Consider the following 24910-nt stretch of genomic DNA (forward strand, 5'->3'; position numbering starts at 1 on the left):
TACTTCACTACTTCTGTTTTACCTATAAAAACTAGCCAATGTAGTAAGACAAAAAAATAGATGAAAGGTACAAGGATTAGAAAATAAGAAAAAAACTGTTATTATTTGCAGATGATATAATTTTTCTGTACAGAAAATTAAAAGAATCTACATGTAAATTATTTATGAATGAAAGTTTAGAAAACTTGCAGAATATAAAAGCATACAAAAAGTTAGTGCATTTCTATACAACAGCAACAAGAAATTATATTTACAACAATATGAATATAAAACACTTTGGATTATATTAAACAAAAATTATGCAAGCCATCTATGGAGAAAATGATAAAACTTTATTGAAAGATGTTAAGGAAACCTAAATAAATCCAGATCTATACTACACTATGATGTTGGACTTAATAACAAAGATGTCAATTCTCACCCAATTAATATAAGATTTAATGCATTTTCTATCAAATACATTTCCTTTCATAAAGCTTAACAAATTTACTTAAACCTATTAGAAAAGCAAAGGGACAAAAGTATCTAGAACACCCCAAAGAAGACAAACAGTTTACATTAAAGTTAAGAATACCTTTTAATTGACACCATAAGGTAAGTGAAAAGACTCAAAACAGGAGATGATATATTAAGGATACATAACCAACACAAGTTTGCATCCAGAATATATGAATAACCCCTGTGAATTAGCAAGAAGACAACAACCCAGATGAAACATGGACAAAGGTCATAAACAGGCATTCATAGGAACTACCACAAATGATCCATGAACAAATGAAAAGGCATTAAACTGCATCATTAATCAGAAAAGGGAAAACTGTAGGAAGACACCTTTTCAACCCACCAGAACAGCCAAATTTTAAAGTCTACCCATACTAAGGCTTGCCAGGGCTGTGGAGGTGCTCTTGTGTCCTGCTGAGTTTATAGTTACAGCTACTTTGGAGAACATTTCAGCATCACCTGGAACACCTGAGAGAAATTCTTGCAGATAAGGTATGTCCACAGTGCCAATAACAGTATTTGTAATGGCATGGCATGAAACTGGGGACAATTTAGCTATCAATCAATAGGAAAATAGATGATTGAACTGTGACACAGTTATATAAGGGAATACTATACAGCAGGGAAAATAAATTACAGCTGCAAACATTACCATGATGGGCCTTACAAACATAGTGATAAACACTGTTGACTTTCTCAAGTAAGCCACAGAATTAACTCAAAGAAGGCAAAATAAATTGATATATATTTTTAGGAATATATATGTGGCACATTTCCAAATCAAGGGTTGGCCTGGTTCCTGTTTTGGTAAATAAAGTTGAATATTGCCTATGGCTGCTTTCATACTATAATGATAGCTTTGAGTACTTGTGACAGAAGTCATATGGCCTGCAAAACAGAAAATATTTACTATCTGGTCCATTATAGATAAAGTTTGCTGATTCCTGCTTTACAGGAAAGAAAGAGAATGATTAACTCACACTACAGGATAATGGTTACCTCCAAGGAGACAGGGTGGGGGGCTGTAACCAGAGAGGGGCTTCTAATGTCCTAAAGTAAGGAATTCTTTCTTAAGGTAGTTGCTAGGAAGATAGATTTTTAGTAATATTATCCCTTAAAATATACATACATGTTTTATATACTTTTTTGTTTATATAGTGTATTCTGTAATATTAAAAAAATAAGAAGGAAGAAAGATTGATTCTGATCCTGGAAATCACCCCAATGGATATTAAATACCCTAGAATTTTAGAACTTATATCCTGCATCTATATCTGGTACCAGCTCTGAAAATTCTCCTAACCTTTCTAAGCAGCAGATTATATCTAGAAGTAGTTTTCTACTCTAAAATTCTAGCCTTCCTAGAATTATAGGATAAAACAGTGTTTTAAAGTTGAAAGACCAAGAACTACATCACCCAGTCAAACCAACTTGCCAGTGCAGAATCCCCTTAACATCTTGGACAAATGGCTGCCCTTCCCTGCTTGAGCACAAGCCATGTGGAAGAAGGCTGGGGCCATGAACAGTCTGATTGTGGAGTTCCCACCAAAACCAAGTGCTTCTGTGTCCTGTTCCCTAACTACCTCCTAAACTTCTGACTCAAAGAAGGCAAAATAAATTGATATATTTTTTTCTGACCACTGTTCTCAACAGCCCTGTGTCAAGGAACTTGAAAACCATCTCATCCAGGCTCACCTGTGGTGTGAATGCTGGTGCTGCTGTACCTGGGAGCAAGGCCTGTGCGTGACCATGGGAGCCATGTGTAGGCACATCTGGAGTCCATGCATTTCCCCACATGACTCTCCACCTTCTGGTTGATGCTAATGGTCAGATATTCTTTATTATAGTAGAACAAAATAACACTTTGTGTTACTCTGCCAACTCTAGCTTTTCCCATGGATTCCTGTTTTGTTATCTGGTGCATCAGAAACCACACCCTTTATTCATAAGACACTATGTATTTTTCCTTAGTGAAATACTTGGTCCAATTTACCTGTAGAGATCTGTGATCATGTTGTCCTCATACCGAGCACACAGGTTGTTGAGGACTTGCTCGTGTTGGCCAAACAAGCAAATGTAGTTAGAGGTAGGAAAAGCCTCCTTAGAAAGGCCACGTGATGGTTTCCACCATTTTATTACTTGTTAACATGTATTCGGAAGTAATTCCCATTTTCGGATTACCTGTTCTACTACTTCTGAACCCTGGAGAGAAATAGATCAAAAACAAATTAGAAACAGTTATGAATATTGGAGCTTTATCATAGAAATTTACTTACCAAATATAATGGGACAAATTGTATCTATCTTATCGCTTGTTGCAAATAGCTATAACAGATATGGTCTAAACATCAACAGAAAATAGCTATGTCCAAAACCCACATACTTGGACTTAATGACTAATTGTTCCTCAAGAATATTTTAAACTGTGATTGCATTGTTTCACGTTTTAAAGTTAGTTGCTAGGTTATAGCCAATTCTGTATTACTCAATACCTCACAGAGCTAACATGTGGGACTGGGTTTACTCTGCTCTGTGAGGTGTGCTAAGATTGTTAATTTTCTTACTTTTTCTCAGCACTGTTTTGAGAAAAACCTCCCAGTCAAGAATGATAGAAAGAATCTCAGTTTTTTAAAAGTTTACTGAAATAAAGGAAACAAATAAAAGGTGACTCTCTGGCAGCTAGTTTTGGGGAGGTTTAGCTGTTTGGTAAGATCTGTTTCCAGGAAGAAAGTTGAAGATTATGGGAAACATACTACACATTCTGCAGACAAATATATATATATATATATATATATATATATAATATATATATATATATATATTTCCATCTTATTTTTTACTTGTGTTGGTTTTGAGAGAGAGACAGTGAGAGAAATGTTGATTTGTTGTTCCACTTATTTTTGCATTCATTGGTTTGCTTCCCTGTATATACTCTGACCAGAGATCAAGCCTGCAACCTTGGCATATCGAGACAATACTCTAATCAACAAGCTACCTAGCCAGGACCTGCAGGCTACTTTTTAGTTTGTAAATCGTCAAGCTTTGTGTCCCCTAGAAGAACTAGCTAAAACTACCATATAAGCCCAGATGACAAGGAAAGATGCCAATCTCTATTCCATGTCACATCACCACTTTTTCTATTTCAACCCCTAATGGCTACCAGCTTACCAAAACACTCCCCATGGGCTCAGGAAACCAAAACTGGGAACCTATAGCAGACAAATAGGTTTTGTTGGTGGTGGTTGAACCTTTAATTTACTCCTAGACTCTGAGCTTAGACCATGGTAACGCTCAATAAATCTTCCTGAGCTGCATATAGATTTAAGCTTTTGCTCTGAACTTGAAGGTGGCATTTATAAATCCAAGGCAAGTTGGACTACACTGATCCCAAACATTTACTTAGTCCTCAACATCCCCTGGGGATTTTTTCTAACAAGAACACACAGTTTAACTAACTTTTAAGTAAATTGAGCAACTGGTGGGTGTTTGGATATCATATGGCAGAAACCCTGAGAAGGAGTCCAGGCAATTATAAAGGCACAAAGTGAAGTATACAGGAGGGGTATCAGGTAAATCCTGGGCCAAGCCCCAACTAGTGTGAGAAATTGTGTGTTTGGGGTGAGAGAGAGAACAAGTACAGCTTAGTAAGTGGTTGAGAATTGCAAACTGGTCCATCATTCATAAAGATGAATGGATACAGAGAGGAACATCTACCTCATACCAAGGATTCAGAAAAAGAATCTAGTAAGGCATTACCTAACAAAAACAATGGTATCCTAGTGACAGAGTACAAGACATATATTAGAATTTATTGGTAAACTATATTTATAACAGAGAAATATGATCATAGTATATTTTATACTATAAAATAGTTTTAAAATATACAGATCATTCCTTTTTTATCAACATTTTAATAAATGTATTCTGTGGTTAGGAGATTGTGTCATTTCATTGTTTCTTTTCTGTGTTCTTTTGACTACCTATCATTGCTAACTTTTTTAGTTTATTTAATCTTTATTGTATTTTTTCCATTACCATTTAGTCCCCTATACTCCCCTCCCCCCAGCAATCACCCCTTTGTTGTTCATATACATGAGTCCTTTTTTCCTTTTTGCTCAAACCCTTTTTGCTCCCCCCACCCCAGCTGTCAGCCTGCTCTCCATCTATGAGTCTGTTTCCATTTTCCTTGTTAGTTCAGTTTGTTCTTTCGATTCCACAGATGAGTGAAATGATATGGTATTTGTCTTTCTCTGACTGGCTTATTTCATTTAGCATAATGTTCTCCAGGTCGATTCATACCATCACAAAAGGTAAAAATTTCATCTTTCTTTTGGCCAAGTAGGATTCCATTGTGTAAATGTCCCCAGAGTTGTTTTATCTACTCATTTACTGATGGACACTTGGGCTGCTTCCGTATCTTGGTGATTGTAAGTACTGCTACAATGAACATTAGTGGTGCTCATGTTCTTTTGAATTAGTGTTTTGGGTTTCTTTGGATATATCCCCAGAAGTGGGATTGCTGGGTAAAAGGCAGATCCATTTTAGTTTTTTGAGATATCTCCATACTTCTTTCCACAGTGGCTGCACCAATCTGCATGCCCACCAACAGTGCAAAGGGTTCCCCTATCTCCACATCCTCAAGGGTGCTTGTTGTTTTGTTGATTTATTGATGATAGCTATTCTGACAGGAGTGAGATGATATCTCATTGTGATTTTAATTTGCATTTCTCTAATGAGAAATCTTTAATGAGAGCATCTTTTTATGTGTCTGTTGGCCATCTGTATGTGCTCCTTGGAGAAGTGTCTATTCAGGTCCTTTGCCCATTTTTAATTGGTTTGTTTGGGGGGTTTTTTTTGGTGTTGAGTTTCGTAAGTTCTTAATAAATTTGGATATTAACCCCTTGTCAGAAGTATTGGTGAATAATTCCTCCCATTCTGTGGGTTGTTTTTTTATTTTGTGATGATTTCCTTTGCTGTGCAAACCCATTTTTAGTTTGATGTAGTCCAATTCATTGATCTTTTCTTTTGTATCCCTTACCTGGATAAAATATTGCTACAAGCAATGTCCAAGATTTTGCTTCCTATGTTTTCCTTCTATGACTTTTATAGTTTCAGGTATAACATTTAAATCTTTGATCCATTTGAATTTATTCTTGTGTGTGATATAAGAAGATGGTCTAGTTCATTTTTCCACACACATATATGTCCAATTTTCCCAACACCACTTACTGAATAGACTGTCTTTAACCCATTTTATATGCTTGCTTCCTCTGTCAATATTATTTAACTATAAAGGTGTGGGCTTATTTCTGAGCTCTCTATTCTGCTGTTTTGATTACTATGAATAGTATAGTTTCATATTAGGTAGAATTGTTCCTCCAAATTTTTTCTTCTTTCTCAGGATTTCTGTTGCTTATGTGGGCCTTTGTGGTTCCATACAAATGCTTGAAATATTTGTTCTAGTTCTATGAAATACATCATTGGAATTTTGGTAGGAATTTCACTGAATCTATAGATTGCTTTGGGTAGAATGGACATTTTATGATATTAATTCTTCCTATCCATGAACATGGTATGTGCTTCCACTTATTTGTATCTTCTTTCAATTTCTTTCTTTAGGTTGTATAATTTTCCAGGTATAGGTCTTTTACATTCTTGACTAGGTTTATTCTAGGTATTTTTTTCTTTTTGTAGCAATTGTGAATGGATTATTTTCTTAATTTCTGTTTCTGTTAGTTTGTTATTGGCATATAAAATGCAACTGATTTCTTGATATTAATTTTGTATCCTGGCAACTTTTGCTGATTATATTTCTTAGTTCTAGTCGTTCGTGGTGGAATACACTGGAAGGAATAAAACAGTAGGCTAGGTGAGCAGAAGACTCGGAATCAGTGTGATTTGGAAGACAAGGTAGAAAAAAACACCTAGGTAGAGTAGCAAAAAGGAAAAAAATAATTTTAAAAATGAGGAGTGCTTAGAAACATTTTGGACAACATTTTGAAGCATAACCAACATCTGCAAAATGGAATATCTGAAGGAAAAGAGAGCAATTAAGGATTGAGAATGTACTTGAAGAAATAATGATCAAAAACTTCCCTAATCTGGTGAAAGAAGAAGACACAACAAAGTCTAGGAAGCTCACAGAGTTCCAAGCAAATTGGACCCAAAGAGGCCTACATTGAGACAACTAATAATTAAACTGAAGGCTTAATTTAATTTAAATCAATGCTTAAAGACAAAGAGAGAATCCTCAAACCAAACAAGAGAAAGCAGGTAGTTCCCTACGAGGGAGCACCAATAAAAACTGTCATCTGCTTACTCAACAGAAACATTTCAGGACAGCACTGAGTGGCGTGAAATATTCAAGGGATGAAAGCAAAGATCTACAACCAACAACTTACTTTACCCAACAATGTTATTTAAATTGACTGAGAAACAAGGAGCTTCCCAGACAAGAAAAAGCTAAAGGAATTCGTAACACCGAACCAGTACTGCAACAAATGTTAAAGAGCTTTCTTTAAGAAGAAGAAGAAGAAAATAAAAGAGAAAGAAAAAAAGAAGAAAATAGTCTTATAAATATTGGCATTAAATACGTATCTATCAATGACCAGCTTAAATGTAAATGTCTTACATGTTCTAACCAAAAGACACAGGGTATCTGAATGGATAAGAAAACAAGACCCCATATATATGCTGCCTCCAAGAGACCTATCTCAGATCAAAAGATACATACAGACTAAAAGTAAAGGAATGAAAAAAAGATATTTCATGCAGATGGAAAGGAAAAAAAAAGCTGGGGTAGCATTACTTATATCCAACACAAAGACATGAAAACCAAGGTATAGTAAGAGACAAAGGATACTACATAATGATACAAACCAACAAGAAGATATAACCCTAGTAAATATTTATGTACCCAACATAGGAGCCCTGAATATGTAAAGAAAATCTTGATGGACATTAAGGGAGAGATGGACAGAATACAGCCATAGAAGGGGATTTCAGCACCCCATTGACTTCAATGTATAGATCTCCAGACAGAAAATCCACAAGTAGACAGTGGCCTTAAATGACACACTAGATCAAATGAATTTAATCTTCATTTAATCTTCAGAGCATTTCACCCCATAGCAGCAGAATATACATACTTTTCAAATGCATGTGAAACATTTCTAGGATAGACCACATGTTAGGACACAAAACAAGTCTCAATAAATTTCAGAAAAGTGAATCATATCCAGCATCTTTTCTGACCACAATGATATTGAAACCTAGACAATCAATCACAAGAACCCTGAACAACATGCAAAGACATGGAAGCTAAATAACAGATTATAAAACAATGAATGGGTCAACACAAGATGAAGAAAGAAGTCAAAAGATACCTTGAAACAAATGAAAATGAGAACACAAGCATCCAAAATCTGTGGAACACTGGGAAAGCCATCCTAAGGGGGAAATTCATAGCATTACAGGCCTATCTCAAAAAAAAAAAGAGAGAGAGAGAGAGAAAGGTCAAATAAACATCTAACTTAACATTTAAAGGAACTTAAAAAAGTACAACAAAGAAAGCCCAGTGAGTAGAAGGAAGGAAATAAAAAAAGATCAGAGCAGAAATAAAAGAAATAGTCTAAAAAAATATACGAAAGATCAATGAATCCAACAGCTGATTCTTTGAAAAGAAAAACAGATGGTCATGCCTTTAATCAGGCTCATCAAGGAAAAAAAGGGAAAGGACCCAAATAAATAAAATCAGAAAGAGAATAAATAACACCTGACACCAAAGAAGTACAAAGAATTGTAAGAAAATATTATGAACAACTATATCATTTCTAATTTTTAAACAATGACTACCACTTCCAAAATGATAAGTTATTTTTAAAGACTCTGGCTGTGCTGGGGCAAGGAATTAGACTTTTGGTGAAAAAAAGTGAAAAAAAAAAGAAGTGAAACAGAAAGCAGAAGAAAAAGGAAGGAAGGGAGGTGAATCATGAATTCTTGGCTTTTCAGACTAAGCAATGAACACATTGGATTGGGGTGCTTGGCATCATAGAATAGTACTGGCATCAACTTTACTTAGTGGCCCATCATAGCAAACACTATTTCTGAATTAAACACACATACACATGAGAGTGAAGAATGTGTTCTTCATGTGCCTTTTAATATTAAATACAAGACTTTAAAGACCATTTGAGTTTGGCACCAGCAGCTTTAGGCTTAGTCCCTGATCCACCTTCTCACCTTAGGCTGGGAAGCCCCTTTGCAGTAGGGATGCCTTAGTGGAAAAGTCAAATGAGTGTCTGAGGAGGGGCCACTCCCTCACCTTGGTGGGTAGGGTGTCTGGGGGTCCAGGACAGAGGGTCCTGCCAAACAGCTCTGCCATAGTTTTAGCACCAGGTTTCTTCAGAGTTCACTGGAGAACAGACTCAGCCATTCCACAAGGTCTCATCCGTTCATCCTCCTTCCTCCTCTTTAAAATTTCCTTATTCTGAATGATTAAGAAAGGGAACCCAGGCATCAAAGGTGCAAACCTTGAGATCTGTCCATGTGGCTGACAAAATTTTGACTTGGAAGTATTTCATTAATACTCCACCTTCTGCTAACAAAGACCCTATGTTTAGGGGGGATCGTTTGGCTAAAGCTGAGCACCTCAAGACTCAGGCTACATGATGAGCCCTTGCAGGCTGCTGGCTAACAGCAAGGAGTCTAAGCATATAGGCTCTTCAATGTCAGCCTGTCTCAAAAGGGGCATGTTGTCAGCATTGTTTTCAATGATTTCCTACCTTGATGTTTTGTTTGGGAGGTTTTTTGGTCTTATTTTTTAATTTAAAATTGAATTACAATTTTGGGTTGCCTCTATTTTTTAGGCCCATCATAGCTATGGGGGTTTAAAGAATGCAAAAAGTAGCCAGACTGTAGAGACAGAAATGACTTGTGCTATGATAGGTAATATTAACAAAAGAAGAAATTGTGTCACTTATTGAGATTGGCACTCTGTTAACATAACTGGGGGTGGGGGGGAGCCACTCTGGGAATTTGGAACACTTCAAAATATTTTGCATCGACATTAAAGACAATTCACCTACAGATGGGTTTCTCAGACATGGATTACCCTTGTAGGGCTGGGCAGACTATCTAAATTTCTTAGGTTGTTCCTATACAGTTTCTGACAGACTGGGAAAATCCAGTGAAGTCCAGAACACTTCTGCCTCTCCTCACAGAAAATCACTCCACTAATAACAAGGCAGCTTATGGCCCTGCTATCCCATGAGGGATTCTAGGGATTATAATGATGATTTTGTACACTTTCCAATTCTGTGGGATTTTAGGAAATTTGGATTGTGAATTTAAGATGGTAGTGGAGTAACTGGTTCTGGTGTGTTTTTTTTTGTTTGTTTCTTTCTCTTTGGATACAATTACCTGTTCAAGTTCCTTTATAATTGTAATGAAGGTTGGAAAATGGCTCTGGAATTCATGCCAAATGGAAACACAGGATATAATCAGACTTGGTGTGCAAGAAATTAAGTTCCCAGCTCTTAGGATGAATACACAATTTCAAATTTAATGGTATCCAAAGGAGAATTTGTTGTGACAAATTTCTTTACTCTGTGGTGTATAAGCCAACAAAGCATATGGACTGGAATCTGTAAATTAGTTTATTTTGAAGATAACTTAGAAGCCCCTTTCTTCCTTTTGTCAGGTTACCTATCATGAAGCTCATGAATTACTAAAGTAACTTCTTACTTAAATATTTCAATGATTAAAATAAAAAATATTTTAATTCATGAGTGCTATAAAAGTCTGATAAGACTAATGTGTACTACATTTATTGTAAGTATAGTCATTTAGTTTCCTTATTAAAATATTGTTCAATAGGCTCTGTTCTCAATCAACTGGCTATATTTAGATGACTGCCTGACCATTTTGGCAACAATTTTACTTAACAAAATTAATTCCAACTCCAAAAGACTGTCATGGAATCTACATTTATTTATTTAATTATATTTTGGAGAATAAAATAGAACAAAATCTGTTTAGATCTTCTGTACTAGTTAAAAAGGAGGCCCACCTGGAAAAACAGGTAATTAAAGTCAGGGGTCCTATCAAATACTGTCATAGTACCAGCCAAAGAATCTATTAAAGTTGCATTCTTATTAAAATTCTCATTATTTAAAAATCCCTATGGCTCCTCCTCTGACTATTCAGAGGCAGCCAGTGGTTCATAAATAAATTACACTGCATGTAAGAAATTAGTGTCCTTGATGAATCTGGTTCTGTCTGAAACAAAGTCTAATATTTTCTAGTCCTTGAACATATTTGGCTCCAGATATTTATCTACGATGAACAAAGTGCTCAGCTTCTGAACACATCATCTGGGCTTCATCCTGTTCATCTAATGCCCCATCTTATCAGTGGCAGATATTCTCCAAAGATGGCCACAACAATATCCCCTATCCCACATACTCTTCTACAATATGACCTCCACACACTTCCCATTGAGAGGTGAATGCTATGTCCTCTCTCCTTAAGTTCTGGTGGGCTGTGACTGCAACAACTGAGGATGTAAGAGAAATATGCTATGTGACTTTCAAGGTTGGGTCATAAAAAATGATGCAGCTACCAACTTGCTAGTGGGGATACTTGTACTCAGAGCCCTGAGCTGTCTGTCACATGAGAAATCTGACTACTTGAGGCTGCCATGCTCTACAGAAGCCCAGGTCACATGGACAGTCCAGGTGTCATACTCCAGTCAGCACTCCCTGTGTTTGAATCATCCCAGCCCAGGTGAGTAACCCCTCCGAGGACCTACCACTGGGTCACCCCTAATCTTCTAGTCTTCTGAGCTGAAGCTCCAGACATTGTGGAGGAGTGACAAGCCCTTCCCACTGTGCTCTGTCTGAATTCTTGACCCAGGGAATCTGAGCAGAATAAAATGGCTGCTTCAAGAAGCAAAGTTTTGTTACATAGCAATAGAAACTGGAACATCATTCACTATGATCCTTTATTTGTAAGAAAATTTTTCATCAGACCACATATACAAAGTACACCCAAAAGAATTTGGGAGAGGCCCAAGGGAAATAAGTTTTAAACACAGAGCATTTTCCCTTTCCATAGAAAAAACAGATTTAATTATTTATCTGGAACTATGATTAACAACATCCACCACTGACTGGTCACCTATTTTGCTTCCAAAAGGCAATGTGACTCTATATATGATCCCTAATAATCACAGACATGTGGAGAAGTTGAATAACTTGTCCAAAGTCCATGAAAATTAAATGGAAGAGCTGGGATTCTAATTTCCTGAAGGCAGAAGGGTGAGAGGACAATAGTCTGTATAATGTGAGCCCACCTGCCTTTTGAGGAATTTTCCAACAGCTTCCACTAATATCTCATTGATCAGAACCTGCCATATGGATGGCCCTGGTCTCAAGGAAATTTGGGAAATGTGTTTAGGTTGGTCATATCGTTGACACCAAAAATACTAAGGATAAGAAAATGGGAATGGAGGTTAAGTTGTCAACTCTAGTTTCTACCTCACTGACAAAAAAGTAGACATCACACATCAGAAAGGAAACCCCCAGTTGACAACAAATACCAGTTTGGGGCCTTTTATTAAAGAATTTTATTTGAGGAGCTTGCCAACTGACCAACACATGTGCTCTTTCTGGTTATCTTGAGCCCAGTGACATCCCCCTATCACACTTCTGTACCTTTTGGATGATCCTTCTGGTGTGATTCATGGGGGTCAGGAGAACAACAAGGTGTGCACACACATTCCAGACCCTGTGTAATTTCCTTACTATATTGCCACAAAGGTGGTTATTTTAGTTATCTATTGATGTATCACTTAGTGGCTTAATGTTCTTCAATAGGTGAATGGAGAAGTTAAACTGTGATACATTCAGACAATTGAATACTAATGGAAAAGAGTTCTCAAGCCAGTAGCACAAATGCATATTACAAAGTGAAAAAGCCAACCTCGCAAAGGCTACATACTATATGATTCCAAGAATATAACATTTTGGACAAGGCAAAACTATGAAGACAGTACGAAGATTAGTGGGTGCCAGGGGTTGAGTGGGAGAGAGGGATGAATAGGTGGAGCACAGAGGATTCTTAGGGCAGTGAAACTACTTTGTATGATACTATAATGATGGACACATGTCATTATACATTTGTCCAACCCTCTAGAATGTACAACACTAACAGTGAACCCTAATGTAAACTGTAGACTTTGGTTGATAATGATGTGTCAATTTAAGTTCATCAGTCTCAACAAATGTCACTCTGATTGGGGATGTTGATAATGAAGAGAGTTTGCATGAATGGGGGCAGGGATAAACAGAAAATCTCCGTACCTTCCTCTCAATTTTGCTTTGAACCTAAAACTTCTCTTTTTAAAAATCTATTAAAAAACAATTAGTGACTCAAAACAAACCATAAACTCTTATTACCTTGGTCCTTGAGGGTAAAAAATGGTAGCTTAGCTGGGGTGTTCTTGCTCATGGCCTCTCATCATTGTGTAGTCAAGATGGTGGCAGGGGCTGCATCATCTAAAGGCTTGAATGGGGCCCAAGGCAGCTGCCTAATGACCTGCACTGCAGTGCTTAACACATGGACTCCTACTACAAGGTTGCCTACCAGACCTTACAATCAGGGCAGTAAGTCATCCAGGAGGGTGCAAGTAGGGAAGCTGTAATACTTCCATAACCTAGCCTTGGAAGACTCAAACTGTCATTTCCACAATATCCTGTTAGCTACCCAGATCAGCCCTATTCACTGTGATGGGACAAAGGGGCATAAATACCAAGAGGCAGGAGTCCACTGAGGGCCCATCTTAGGAGATGGCTACCACAGTGGCTTTCTGATGCATAAACCAATACATTACACCAACCCCCTGTAAACAAAGTGTCATATTGGAAAGTAAAGTGAAATTCAAGAAATAATACTTACAAAATCAGGCTGGGCCATTTGTACTTCCAAGGGAGTTAGAATGGCAGGTTTTGCAATATGCAGATAATGGTAAGACCCAGGAAGAATGCCTCCTAGAGGAAATGGCAAAATTTCCCACATTTTAATTTAGTTGTTATAAGGGGGTGGGGGGGTACATGTTAATAATGTTGGTGAGCTTATATCTGTAGGACAAGACAAATGGAGATGTTGTATAATGGTGTATGCTACTCAAACTTTCCCACTAAAGCACTGCTATTAGCAAGGAACTCCCTGGGATTGGTTGGGCTTTACTTACACAAATCAATATGAATGTGCCATTACACCCTGTAATGTTGCTAACAGTGCTCCGAGATGTGCCAAGCTGATCCTGTGTATCCTGTAATTTCTCATAACTCCTGTTACTCTGCCTTTATACCTGTCAAAGCCACAACCAGATCTTTAGAATCTTTAACTGTTGCAATGGTTTTTCCATCCCTCATCACCCCCTCGCATATTTAAACAGTGAATTTATAAAGAAAATTAATAAATATCTTGTTCACTGTTTTAGGAAACTATCATTATCACATTCTTTTTTCATTATTGATGCTATTACAGATGTTCCCCATTCTATCCCCACCCCCTCTTTGCCCACCTCCACACAGCCTCCACCCCTTCTCTCCTGGCCTTCACCACACTATTGTCTGTGTTCATAGGCTACACATAAGTGTTCTTTGTCTAATCTCACTTTCTTTTATCTAGCGCGCCACTGTCAGTCCTCTCCCCTCTGAGACCTGTTAGTCTGTTCCATGTATCCATACCTCTGATTCTATTTGGTTCATCAGTTTACTTTGTTCATCAGATTCCACATATAAGTGAAATCATATGCTATTTCTTTCTCTGACTGGCTTATTTCACTTAGCATTATAATATCCAGGTCCATCCATGTTGTTTCAAAGGGTAAGAATTCCTTATTTCTTTATGGCCACATAGTATTCCATGTGTAAATGTGCAACAGTTTTTTTTATCCACTAATCCACTGATGGGCATTTGGGCTGTTTTCAGATCTTGGCTATTGTAAATAATGCTGCTATGAACCACGGAATGCATATAGTCTTTATGAATGCTATTTCAGGATTCTAGGGTATATTCCTAGTGGGATCACTGGGTTAAAAGGCATTTCTGTTTCGAAATTTTCAAGGTAACTCCATACTGTTTTCAAATTCTTAATATTTCTAGTTTGCCCCAGAAGTATGAGCCTCACCTAACTCTGGTCTCTGGCACCTACCCCATCCCTTCCTTTTTCCCACAGCCTTCACCTTTCTGAAGGTCTCATTGAGAATGAGAAGCAGAGCAGGACTCCTTGAAGCCATGTAGATAGGTAGAAAAAAATGAGGTCTGGGATGTAGGGCTTTGTCTCTTTAGTTTGATGTTCTAGTTACCGTCTTAGGGTCTGTGGACACTTTAGGGGGTCTATGGATGGCTTTGGGTAGTGGACCTTCAACCTTTTGGAAATGAACAAAGTTTTGTAAATATATTCATTTTTTCTGGTAGGTCTACCACATTCAAAAGACAGTATTTTCAAAGATATCTCTCAACTTCTAACATAAAGAAATCCCGTGTTACTTATACAATGATCTTCTCAGAGATCAACAAGGCTTAGCAGATGAATGTGGACTGTTGACCACTGCAAATGGTTTGGCTTATCCATTCAGATAGCAGGCTATAGCCTGGGTGCTTGGAAGGCTCTGTTTATCTCTGAACTTAGAGTGAGAATGAAAGTTAGTGAGGTGTCACGGCATCATACCATTGTGACCAGTTTGTGAGTAACCTCTGGGCAAGTTACTTGATCATACTCCAGTCTTTTAACTTATATGTAAAATGGGACCACAGTTATTATATAGTCCATAAGAAATGCTCAAAAGCAAAAGACCATATAATAATGATTTCAGGTCCATAATAAATACTTAAAAATGGGAGGGCCCTCACCTGTCTCTGCATACCCACTAAGAGACAGAGGAGACTCCTCACCAAGCCTAAGAGAAGGATAGAGGGCTTCCCTGAGCACTGATCCAATCCAACTGGTGGCTTCATCAGGGGAGGGGAAGAAGGTGGCCTACTACCACACCTTGGATCTTTGCTCCCTTGTACATGGGGATGAGTTGGTCGAGATCAGCTGGTGGTTCTGTCACAGGTTCAAGGGTTGGATCAAAGATACTGAGCATAGCTGCTGCCAGCTGGAAGCCAACTTCTTTGGAACTGAAGCTGCTGTGAGTCCACTCATTTGAATAATATCTATTGGAGAATTTGGTGAGGGAGCCAGCAGCTCTGATGGCTATGTCGTTGGTGTGGAAGTTTGTATCAATCACAAGTCGACCATCATAGACAAGGCATGCATCATTCAGTGCTTTAAACGTTTCATAATCTACATTCTTCTCACAGAAACTGAAGAATATCTACGAAGTGAACAATTATGTTGTTACTTAGTTATCACTCTTTTACTTTCCCAAGAGTGTGAACAGTCAACAGGGGATTTTATTATTTGTGGAACACACAAAAAAATCTAAGTCTACTAAATGTTTGTCATATTGGTGTGTATGTGTGTGTGTGTGTGTGAGAGAGAGAGAGAGAAAGAGAGAGAGGGAGAGAGAGATGGACAGACAGACACTCCTGTTTGGCATGAAGAACAAATTAAGATCATCCAATGTCACTCTTATTTCCACTTTTTAATGTTTTTTTTTAATCCTTACCTGAGAATATGTTCATTGATTTTTAGAGAGAGAGGAAGGATGAGAGAGAGGAAGAGAGAGAGAGAGAGAGGGAGAGAAACATTGATGTGAGAAACATCGATTAGTTACCTCCTATATATGCCCCAACTGGAGATCAAACCTGCAACCTTTTGGTGTAGACACTTCAACTAACTGAGCCACCTGGCCAGGGCATGCACTCTTGTTTTTATCAATCAATCTAGACATCCAGTGTAGAGAGGGATGCCAAATAATGGAATAGCTACCACAAAAGTCAGTATTTTTTCCCCACAAGGAGTTTTACAATTCATAGAGATACCATTTTCCCTCATTCTCCTATATTTTAAATAGCTCTGTCTCAGCCTCCTTCCATCTTCTTCTTCCTTTTCTTGTCAGACACTTAGGTCTCTCTAGGTTCCTCTTTAGAGTCACCTCATCTAATCTTGAGTCTTCAAGTTGCCCCATTCCTGGCCTTCTAAACCCCAAAACCCATCCCTGCAAGATGCTCCAGAGAAGACGATAGCCCCATCAGCCTCAGCATCTACCATGTCTGGTCTCCTTTCTTGTTGCCTCCTGCCCTGGTATGGCACAGTCATTGAATAAATATTTATGGGGTACCTACTGTATGTCAAGCACTGTGCTGTAGAAGGGTCACAAAGCCCTCTGCATGCTCCTAAGAAGTGATCTGTATGCCTCCTCCATTCTCTGCCCAAATTTCAATACTTTTTTATGGTCATCTGAACATTATCTTCTATGTTGGTGTTGAAAGTCATTAAAACAGTCCAAGTTAGTTGTTTTTGAGTCTTCAGGTGTTGTTGAAGCAGTTGAGATAAATTTAATCATTTAATTTTTACCTAACTATAATTTACCACCCTATTTGAAGCACACTAAAAATAAACATGTAATATGGATCCTCACCATACTCATGGCCACCTCCCTGCTTCCTTCACATGCTTGCTTTGCCCCACCTTACTTGCCCCATTCTGTATGAAAATTAGCCATTCTTGGCCCAAAGTATCCACCTTCCATATTCCTCCTCCAAATCTATGAATGGTACATGAATGTTGAATGATCCTGTGGTAGCAACTAGTCGTGTATAACTGTAAACTTAAATCTAAATTAATTAAAATTAAACAAAATAAAAATACCAGACCCTTAATTGTAGTATCCTATCTCAAATGTTCAAAAACTATAGGTGTCTACTTGCTGCCATATTGGACAACACAGATACAAACCATTTCTATCATCACAGAAAGTTCTATTGAACAGTGAAAGACTCACATCCTTCATCTTAGCAATGTCCTTTATTCTCCCTCAGGGTCCCAAAAGAATCTTTATCCTTTTCTCTGTGTCTTTTCACTCAGGTATGTAACCCTATCAGGCAGTTACTCCTATCAGGCAGCTTCTTTCTTTTGAATCTCTTGAATTTTTCCTGTTTTATAACTTTTATTCAGTGACCACAGAAAAATATATTTCTCTGAAATCTTTCTCTGACTCTGACTCTGACTCTTTGTCTCCTTACTCCACTCTTTCTCACCTACACTATTCTCCCATTTATATAAAATGGATTTCCCACTCATAAAGATATATAGAAAGCCACTTGATTTGAACTGAATTTATATATAAAACACAGTACCGTCAACCTCTTGAGTCCTTGAAAATGCTCTAAGTCCTTTCACCGTCACCACAAAAGTTCTTCAACTGATTCAGTTCTTTTCCTAATTAAACCTACTTTTTGTTAAGTAGAAAATTAAGTCTACTAATTCTTCTTTTCCTAGGTTTTAAAAATTACTAGTATTGCAATAGTATGTTTTATACTGTTTTGATGTAGGCATTTACAATTTGGCTGCATTTGGGGGTTCATAGGATTTTGTGGACTAGATGGAAAAGCAAATCTAACACTGTTCATGGGAATATGTGTTCTAAGTTACAGATTTTTCACACACAACTCATATGTTTCTGTAATGACAACTGAATATTACATATTGGATAAAATATGAAATAGAGGAAGGGCTTCTGGCCAAGATGGAGGTGTAGGTAGACACACTATGCCTCCTTGCACAACCAAAAGAAGAACAACAAATTTAAAAACATAAAAACAACCAGAGCTGACAGAAAATTGTACTGTATGGAAGTCCAACAACCAGGAGTTAAAGAAGCAACATTCATCCAGATCAGTAGGAGGGGCAGAGATCGGCAGCTGGGCAGAGAGGACTCATGGCAAGGTGGCAGCCAGAGGACCAGGGCAGTCAAGGTGGCAGCTGGCAGACTAGGCGAGGCAGTGGCTGGAAGACCAAGTGGTCCCACACTCATGCACAAATAAACTAGGAGGAACAACTGGGGAGCGAGACAGACCACACAACCTAAGGTTCCAGTGTGGAGAAATAAAGCCTCAAAACCTCTGACTGAAAAATCCTGTGGAAGTTGAAGCAGCAGAGGGAGAAACTCCCAGCTTCACAGGAGAGGTTGTGGGAGAGACCCACAGGGTCCTAGAACATACACAAACCCACCTACCCAAGAACCAGCACCAGAAGGGCCTAATTTGATTGTGGGTAGCCAAGGAAGTAATTGAAAGCTGGCAGAGAGGGGAGCAAGCACCATTGTTCCCTCTTGGACCCCTCCCCCCAAGTACAGCACCACAACACAGCAACGTGGGTTGCCCTGTGCTGGTGGACAACTAAGGTTCCCTTACTATGTAAAGGGTGTGCTGAGACAAAAACATGGCCCAAATGAAAGAACAGATCAAAGCTCCAGAAAAAATACAACAAAGTAACAAAAAGATAGCCAACCTTTCAGATACACAGTTCAAAACACTGGTTATTAGGATGCCCCAGGAACTCACTTGGTACTTCAACAGCATAAGAAAGACCCAGGCAGCAATGAAGGTTGAATTATGTGAAATAAAGAAAAATCTACAGGGAACCAACTGTGACGGAAAGGAAAACCAGGACTCAAATCAATGGTTGGAACAGAAGAAAGTAAAGAAACATTAAACAAGAACAGAGTGAAGAAAAACAAGAATTCAAAACCATGAGGAGAGGCTTAGGAACCTCAGGACATCTTTAAATGTTCCACATTCTAATCACAGGGGTGCCAAGAGGAGAAGAACAAGAGCAAGAAATTGAAAACTTACTTGAAAAAATAATGAAGGGGAAGTTCTCCAACCTAGCAAAGGAAATAGATTTTCAGGAAGTCCAGGAAAATCAAAGAGTCCAAAAGAGGTTGGACCCAAGGAAGCACACACCAAGGCACATAATAATCACACTACCCAAGATTAAAGAGAAGGAGAGAATCTTAAAAGCAGCGAGAGAAAAGGAGACAGTTACCTACAAAAGAGTTCCCATTAGACTATCAGCTGATTTCTCAAAAGATATCTTACAGGCAAGAAGGGGCTGGAAAGAAGTATTCAAAGTCATGAAAGGCAAGGACCTACATCCAAGATTACTCTATTCAGCAAAGCTTTCATTTAGAATGGAAGGGCAGAAAAGAGCTTCCCAGATAAGGTCAAGTTAAAGGAGTCCATCATCACCAAGCCCTTATATGAAATATTAAAGGACTTATCTAAGAAAAAGAAGATAAAAAATATGAATAGTAAAAGGACAACACACTCACAGCTATTAACAACCAAACCTTAAAAAAAAAAAACAAAAAACAAAAAGAAACTAAGCAAACAACTAGAACAGGAACAGAATCACAGAAATGAAGATCACATGGAGGGTTATCAGCGGGAGAGTTAGAATGGGAGAGAGGGAGAAAAGGTACAGAGAATAAGTAGCATAAATGGTAGGTGGAAAATAGATAGGGGGAGGATAAAAATAGTATAGGAAATGTAGAAGCCAAAGATCTTATGTGTACGACTCATGGACATGAACTAAAGGGGGGGGGGATGTGGGTGGGAGGGGGCATGCAGGGTGGAGGGAAATAAAGTCAGGAAAATGGGATAGCTGTAATAGCATAATAAATCAAATATATTTTAAAAAGTAAAAAATATGCCCTGGCTGGCGTAGCTCAGTGGATTGAGCGCGGGCTGGCAACCAAAGTGTCCCGGGTTCGATTCCCAGCCAGGGTACATTCCTGGGTTGCAGGCCATAACCCCCAGCAACTGCACATTGATGTTTATCTCTCTCCTCTCTCTATCTCCCTTCCTTCCCTCTCTAAAAGTAAATAAATAAAATATTTTTTAAAAAAAGTAAAAAATATGAAATAGAAATATCTGGCCACATTGATATTGTTTTGATTAAATCTGTAAGACTACTTATATTTATAGTTCAGAGTAGGGAGAGCAAAATTCCCTTGTTAGCAGATCAAGAGTCATAATCTGATAAATTTCATTCATCACACATTCTGAAAAACACTTTGTTTAAAATTTTTAAATTCAATATATTTAAACTAAAAAGCAAATTCACTCCTTTCTTCACCCCCACTCCCTGCTTCTTGCAACCACCAGTCTGTTCTCTGTATTAATGAGCTTGTTTTATTCTTCAAGATTCAACACATAGGAGAGGTCATACCATATTTGTCTTTCTTTGTCTGAGTTACTTCACTTAGCATAATGCTCTCATAGTCCATCCATGTTGTTGCAAATGGCAAAATTTCATTCTTTTATTGCTGAATAATATTCCATTGTGTGTGTATGTATCACAATTTCTTTATCATTCACCCATTGATGGACACTTAGATTACTTCTATAGCTTGGTTATTATATCTATATAATGCTACAGTAAACATTGGGATGTGTCAACATTTTCAAGTTGGTATTTTTATTTTCTTCAGACAAATACCCAGATGTGGAATTACTGGATCATATGTTAGTTTTATTTTAATTTTTAGAGGAGCCTCCACACTGTTTTTCATGGTGACTGTACAAATTTACATTCCTACAAACAGTCCACAAAGGTTCCCTTTTCTTCATATCCTCACCAAAAATTTGTTTCTTGTCTTTTTGACAATAGCCACCCTAATAAGTGTGAAGTGATGTCTCATTGTGATTTTGATTTGCATTTCCCTGATGATTAGTGATGTTGAACATATTTTCATGTGCCTGTTGGCCATCTATAGGCCTCCTCTGGAAAAATGTCTATTCAGATATTCTGCCCATTTTTCAATTAGTTTGGGATTTTCTTTTTGCTTTTGAGTTGTATGAGTTCTTTATGTACTTTGGGTACTAGCCCCTTTTTAGATATATGGTTTGTAATTACTTTCTTCCATTAAATGGGTTGCCTTTTCATTTTGTTGATAGTTTCCTTTGCTGTGCAGAAGCTTTTTAGTTAGATGTAATCTCACTTGTCTATTTTCCCTTTTGTTTTTGGTGTTCAAGTCAAAAAATGATGCTAAGACCTACGTTAAGGAATTATCGCCTTTGTTTTCTTTTAGGAGTTTTATGATTTCAGGTCTTATCTTCAAGTTTTTAATCTATTCTGAGTTAATTTTTGTTTATGGTGTAAGATAGTGATCCAGTTTCATTCATTTGCATGTGGTCATCCAATTCTCCCAATGCCATTTATTGAAGAGGCTATTTTCCCCCATTACATATTCCAGACTCTTTTGTCATAAATTAATTGATTATTTATGCACGAGTTTATTTCTGGGCTCTATATTTTGTTCCTTGATCTATATGTCTGTTTTTATGCAAGTACCATACTGTTTTAATTACTATAGGTTTGTATTATGGTTTGAAATAAGGGAGTATGATGCTTCCAGCTTTTTTCTTCCTTCTCAAGGTTGATTTGGTTATTCAGAGTCTTTTGTAATTCTATGCAAATTTTAGTATTGTTTGTTCTATTTCTGTGAAAAATACCATTGGAATTTGGACGGAGATTGTATTGAATTTGCACATTGCTTTGGGTAGCATGGACATTTTAACAATATCAAATCTCTCAATCCATCAGCATAAAGTATCTTTTCATTTATTTGTGTCTTCTTCAATTACTTTCATTAACCTCTTATGGTTCTCAATATACAAGTCTTTCACCTCCTTGGTTAAATTTAATCTGTTTTTTATTCTTTTTGATATAATTGTAAATTGGATTGTTCTAATTTCTCTTTTGGATAGTTTGTTATTAGTATAAAGAAATGAAACAGATTTTTGTGTATTGATTTTTTATCCTGCAACTTTACTTAATTCATTTATTAGTTCCAACAACTTTTGATAGTCTTTAAGGTTTTCTGTATATAATATCATGTCACCTGCAAATAGTAATATTTTACTTCTTCCTTTCCAATGTGGATACATTTTCTTTCTTTTTATTCCCTAATCACTCTGGCTAGGACTTCCAATACCATCTTGAAAATATGTGGTGAAAATGAACATCATTGTCTTGTTCCTGATCTTACAGGAAATGTTTTCAGGTTTTTATCATCAAGCATAATGTTAGTTGTGGGCATACAAACACTTCTTGTGCAAGGCCCCAAGAATATCTTGGTGAAAAGGATAAACTTTGAGATTATACTAATTGGAGAGATGAATGCCAAGGAAATAATCTCAAAGATAATCAGAGGATTTCAGACTGGAATGAATACTGTGTAGAAAAGGAGGATACTATCTCAAGAGCCAGTGTACCTGGAGCCTAACCTGGATGGAGGCTGAAGCATCTTGCTGGAAGTCCAAAAGTCACCACCACCAAGCAGGATGTGAGAGGAGTTGATGTGGGACCAAAACACCAACTTCAAGAGCACTTTACTTTTGTTATGGTAGAGTAACCTCTCAAACTAATCCTGTCACTGATATAGCTAAAATACAGTCCAGTCAAGATGGAGGCATAGGTAAACATGCTTTGCATCCTTGTATAACTACAGAAAAAATTTACAACTACACTACAAAACAAACATCACCTAGAACCCTCAGAAAATTGAGCTGTATGGAAACCTGACAACTAAGGATTTAAAGAATATAGGGAACCTATCCGCATGGAATGGCAAATGTAGCCCAACCCTCTTGGAAAACTGACAGGTGCGAGTTGGCACACAGGAAGCCAAATCCACAGATCAGCTTTCCCATGGGAAACCAGGTCTGCATTATACCTAGGCTGCTTTGAGGCTTGCTCTTGCTAAAACTCCCTCACCCTGAGTTGAAGCAGCAAATGCTTACTGCATATCTTGAAAGTAACTTCCTGAAGTCTGTGCTAATTCTCCCAAGGACAAAGTGTAACCAGACCAATTACTTTTATCATTCCCTTGCATTTGCAACATTTTTTCCTTACTAATTTGTAAGAAGTAATCAGTAACATCCTTTCCTTTGTTATCTGTAAAAAGTAATAATCTAAAGCAAACCTGAGCATAGTGAATGAGAACCTTCTTTGATGTATGCCATTAGAAAGTCAATAAAAGCTTGTCAAGGCAAGGGCTGAGGTGCTCTCCCCTTGAGAGAGTAGCCAAGGTGCTCTCTCTCTCTCAGAGAATGGCCATGCTGTCTCTCTTTCTCCACAGGACTTCTGTAGTCTGTGTGAATTTGTTTGTCACGTCCACAACACTGCAGACACCGCTGGCTGGAGTCCTCATCAAAAGAAGCCACATTCATCCAGGTAAGTAGGTGGGGCAGAGTTGTGGAGAGAGTTGGAGAGGCACAAAAAGGCACATAGCCTTACAGTAGCACAGAGAGGTGGCAGAATGACTTGTTGCACATTCATGTGTGGTGGATAAAGATCAGGAGAGACACCATGGGAGTGAGGGATCCCAGCTCCAAACCAGACTACCCAGCAGGCCAGGGTTCCAGAACCAGGAAAATAAATCCCCACAACTTCTGGCTGCAAAATTCAGAGGGGGTTGGAGCAATGGAAGAAACTGCCAAATTCTCAGGAGATTTCTATTAAAGGGCCCAAACAGACTAATGACATATGCAGACCCAGCCCCTCTGGGATTCAGCACCAGGGAACAGCTAGAAGGGCACTGGTGACATACAGGGAGAAAGTGAAGTGACTGGAAACAGAGTTAGGGCCAGGAGACAGCTTCTTCCTGGGAAAATCTATAGATGCCAGGCAGTGCCACTGTCTCTTCTCCAAGCCCTCCCCCACAAAAACCCACAAAGTGGTGAAACAGGTTGCCATAGTGATCACCTAAGGCTCCATCCCACACAATTTACAGGCACACTCTTCAACAATAGGCCATGCTACTAAGACTCCCTAGTCAAAGCAACTCTATCTAATACACAGAAACAAAAATAGGAAGGCTGCCAAATTGAGGAGACAAAGAAATATGGCCCAAATTAAAGACCAGAACAAACCCCAGAAAAAGAATGAAAAGAAATTGAGATAACCAACCTATGAGATGCAGAGTTCAAAACACTGGTTATCAGGATGCTCAAAGAACTCACTAAGTACGGCAACAGCATAAAAAAGATTCAGTCAGAAATGAAGATTACATTGAGTGAAATAAATAAAATACTACAGGGAACCAACAGTGGAGAGGATGAAGGCAAGAATCAAACCAACTATTCAGAACATAAGGACGAAAAAAGCATTCAATCAGAACAGCAAGAAGAAAAAAAATTAAAAAAAACATGAGGATAGATTAAGGAACTTCTTGGTCATCCCCAAAAGTACCAACAGCCAAATCATAGGCATGCCAGAAGGAGGACAGGAAGATCAAGAAAATGAAAACGTATTTGAAAAAATAATGAAAGAAAACTTCCCTAATTTGATGAAAGAAATAGACATACAAGTCCAGGAAGCACAGAAAATCCCAAACAAGTTGGACCCAAAAGAGGACCACACCAAGACACATCATAATTAAAA

The 24910-nt window shown here is 37.9% G+C and overlaps 1 protein-coding gene across 1 annotated transcript in view; it reads right to left on the reverse strand.

The window, feature by feature from the left end:
- Nucleotides 1–313: 313 nt before the first annotated feature.
- The window catches only part of CFAP61 (cilia and flagella associated protein 61), a 382310-nt gene continuing 357713 nt past the window's right edge, over nucleotides 314–24910 (reverse strand). The window contains 3 exon segments of the mRNA XM_036009477.1: nucleotides 314–2703; nucleotides 13459–13550; nucleotides 15563–15890. Of these exon segments, the coding sequence (XP_035865370.1) occupies nucleotides 2644–2703; nucleotides 13459–13550; nucleotides 15563–15890 (480 nt within the window). The 3' untranslated portion in view covers nucleotides 314–2643.

Source organism: Phyllostomus discolor, chromosome 9 (genome assembly GCF_004126475.2).
Source record: "Phyllostomus discolor isolate MPI-MPIP mPhyDis1 chromosome 9, mPhyDis1.pri.v3, whole genome shotgun sequence".
NCBI lineage: Eukaryota > Metazoa > Chordata > Mammalia > Chiroptera > Phyllostomidae > Phyllostomus > Phyllostomus discolor.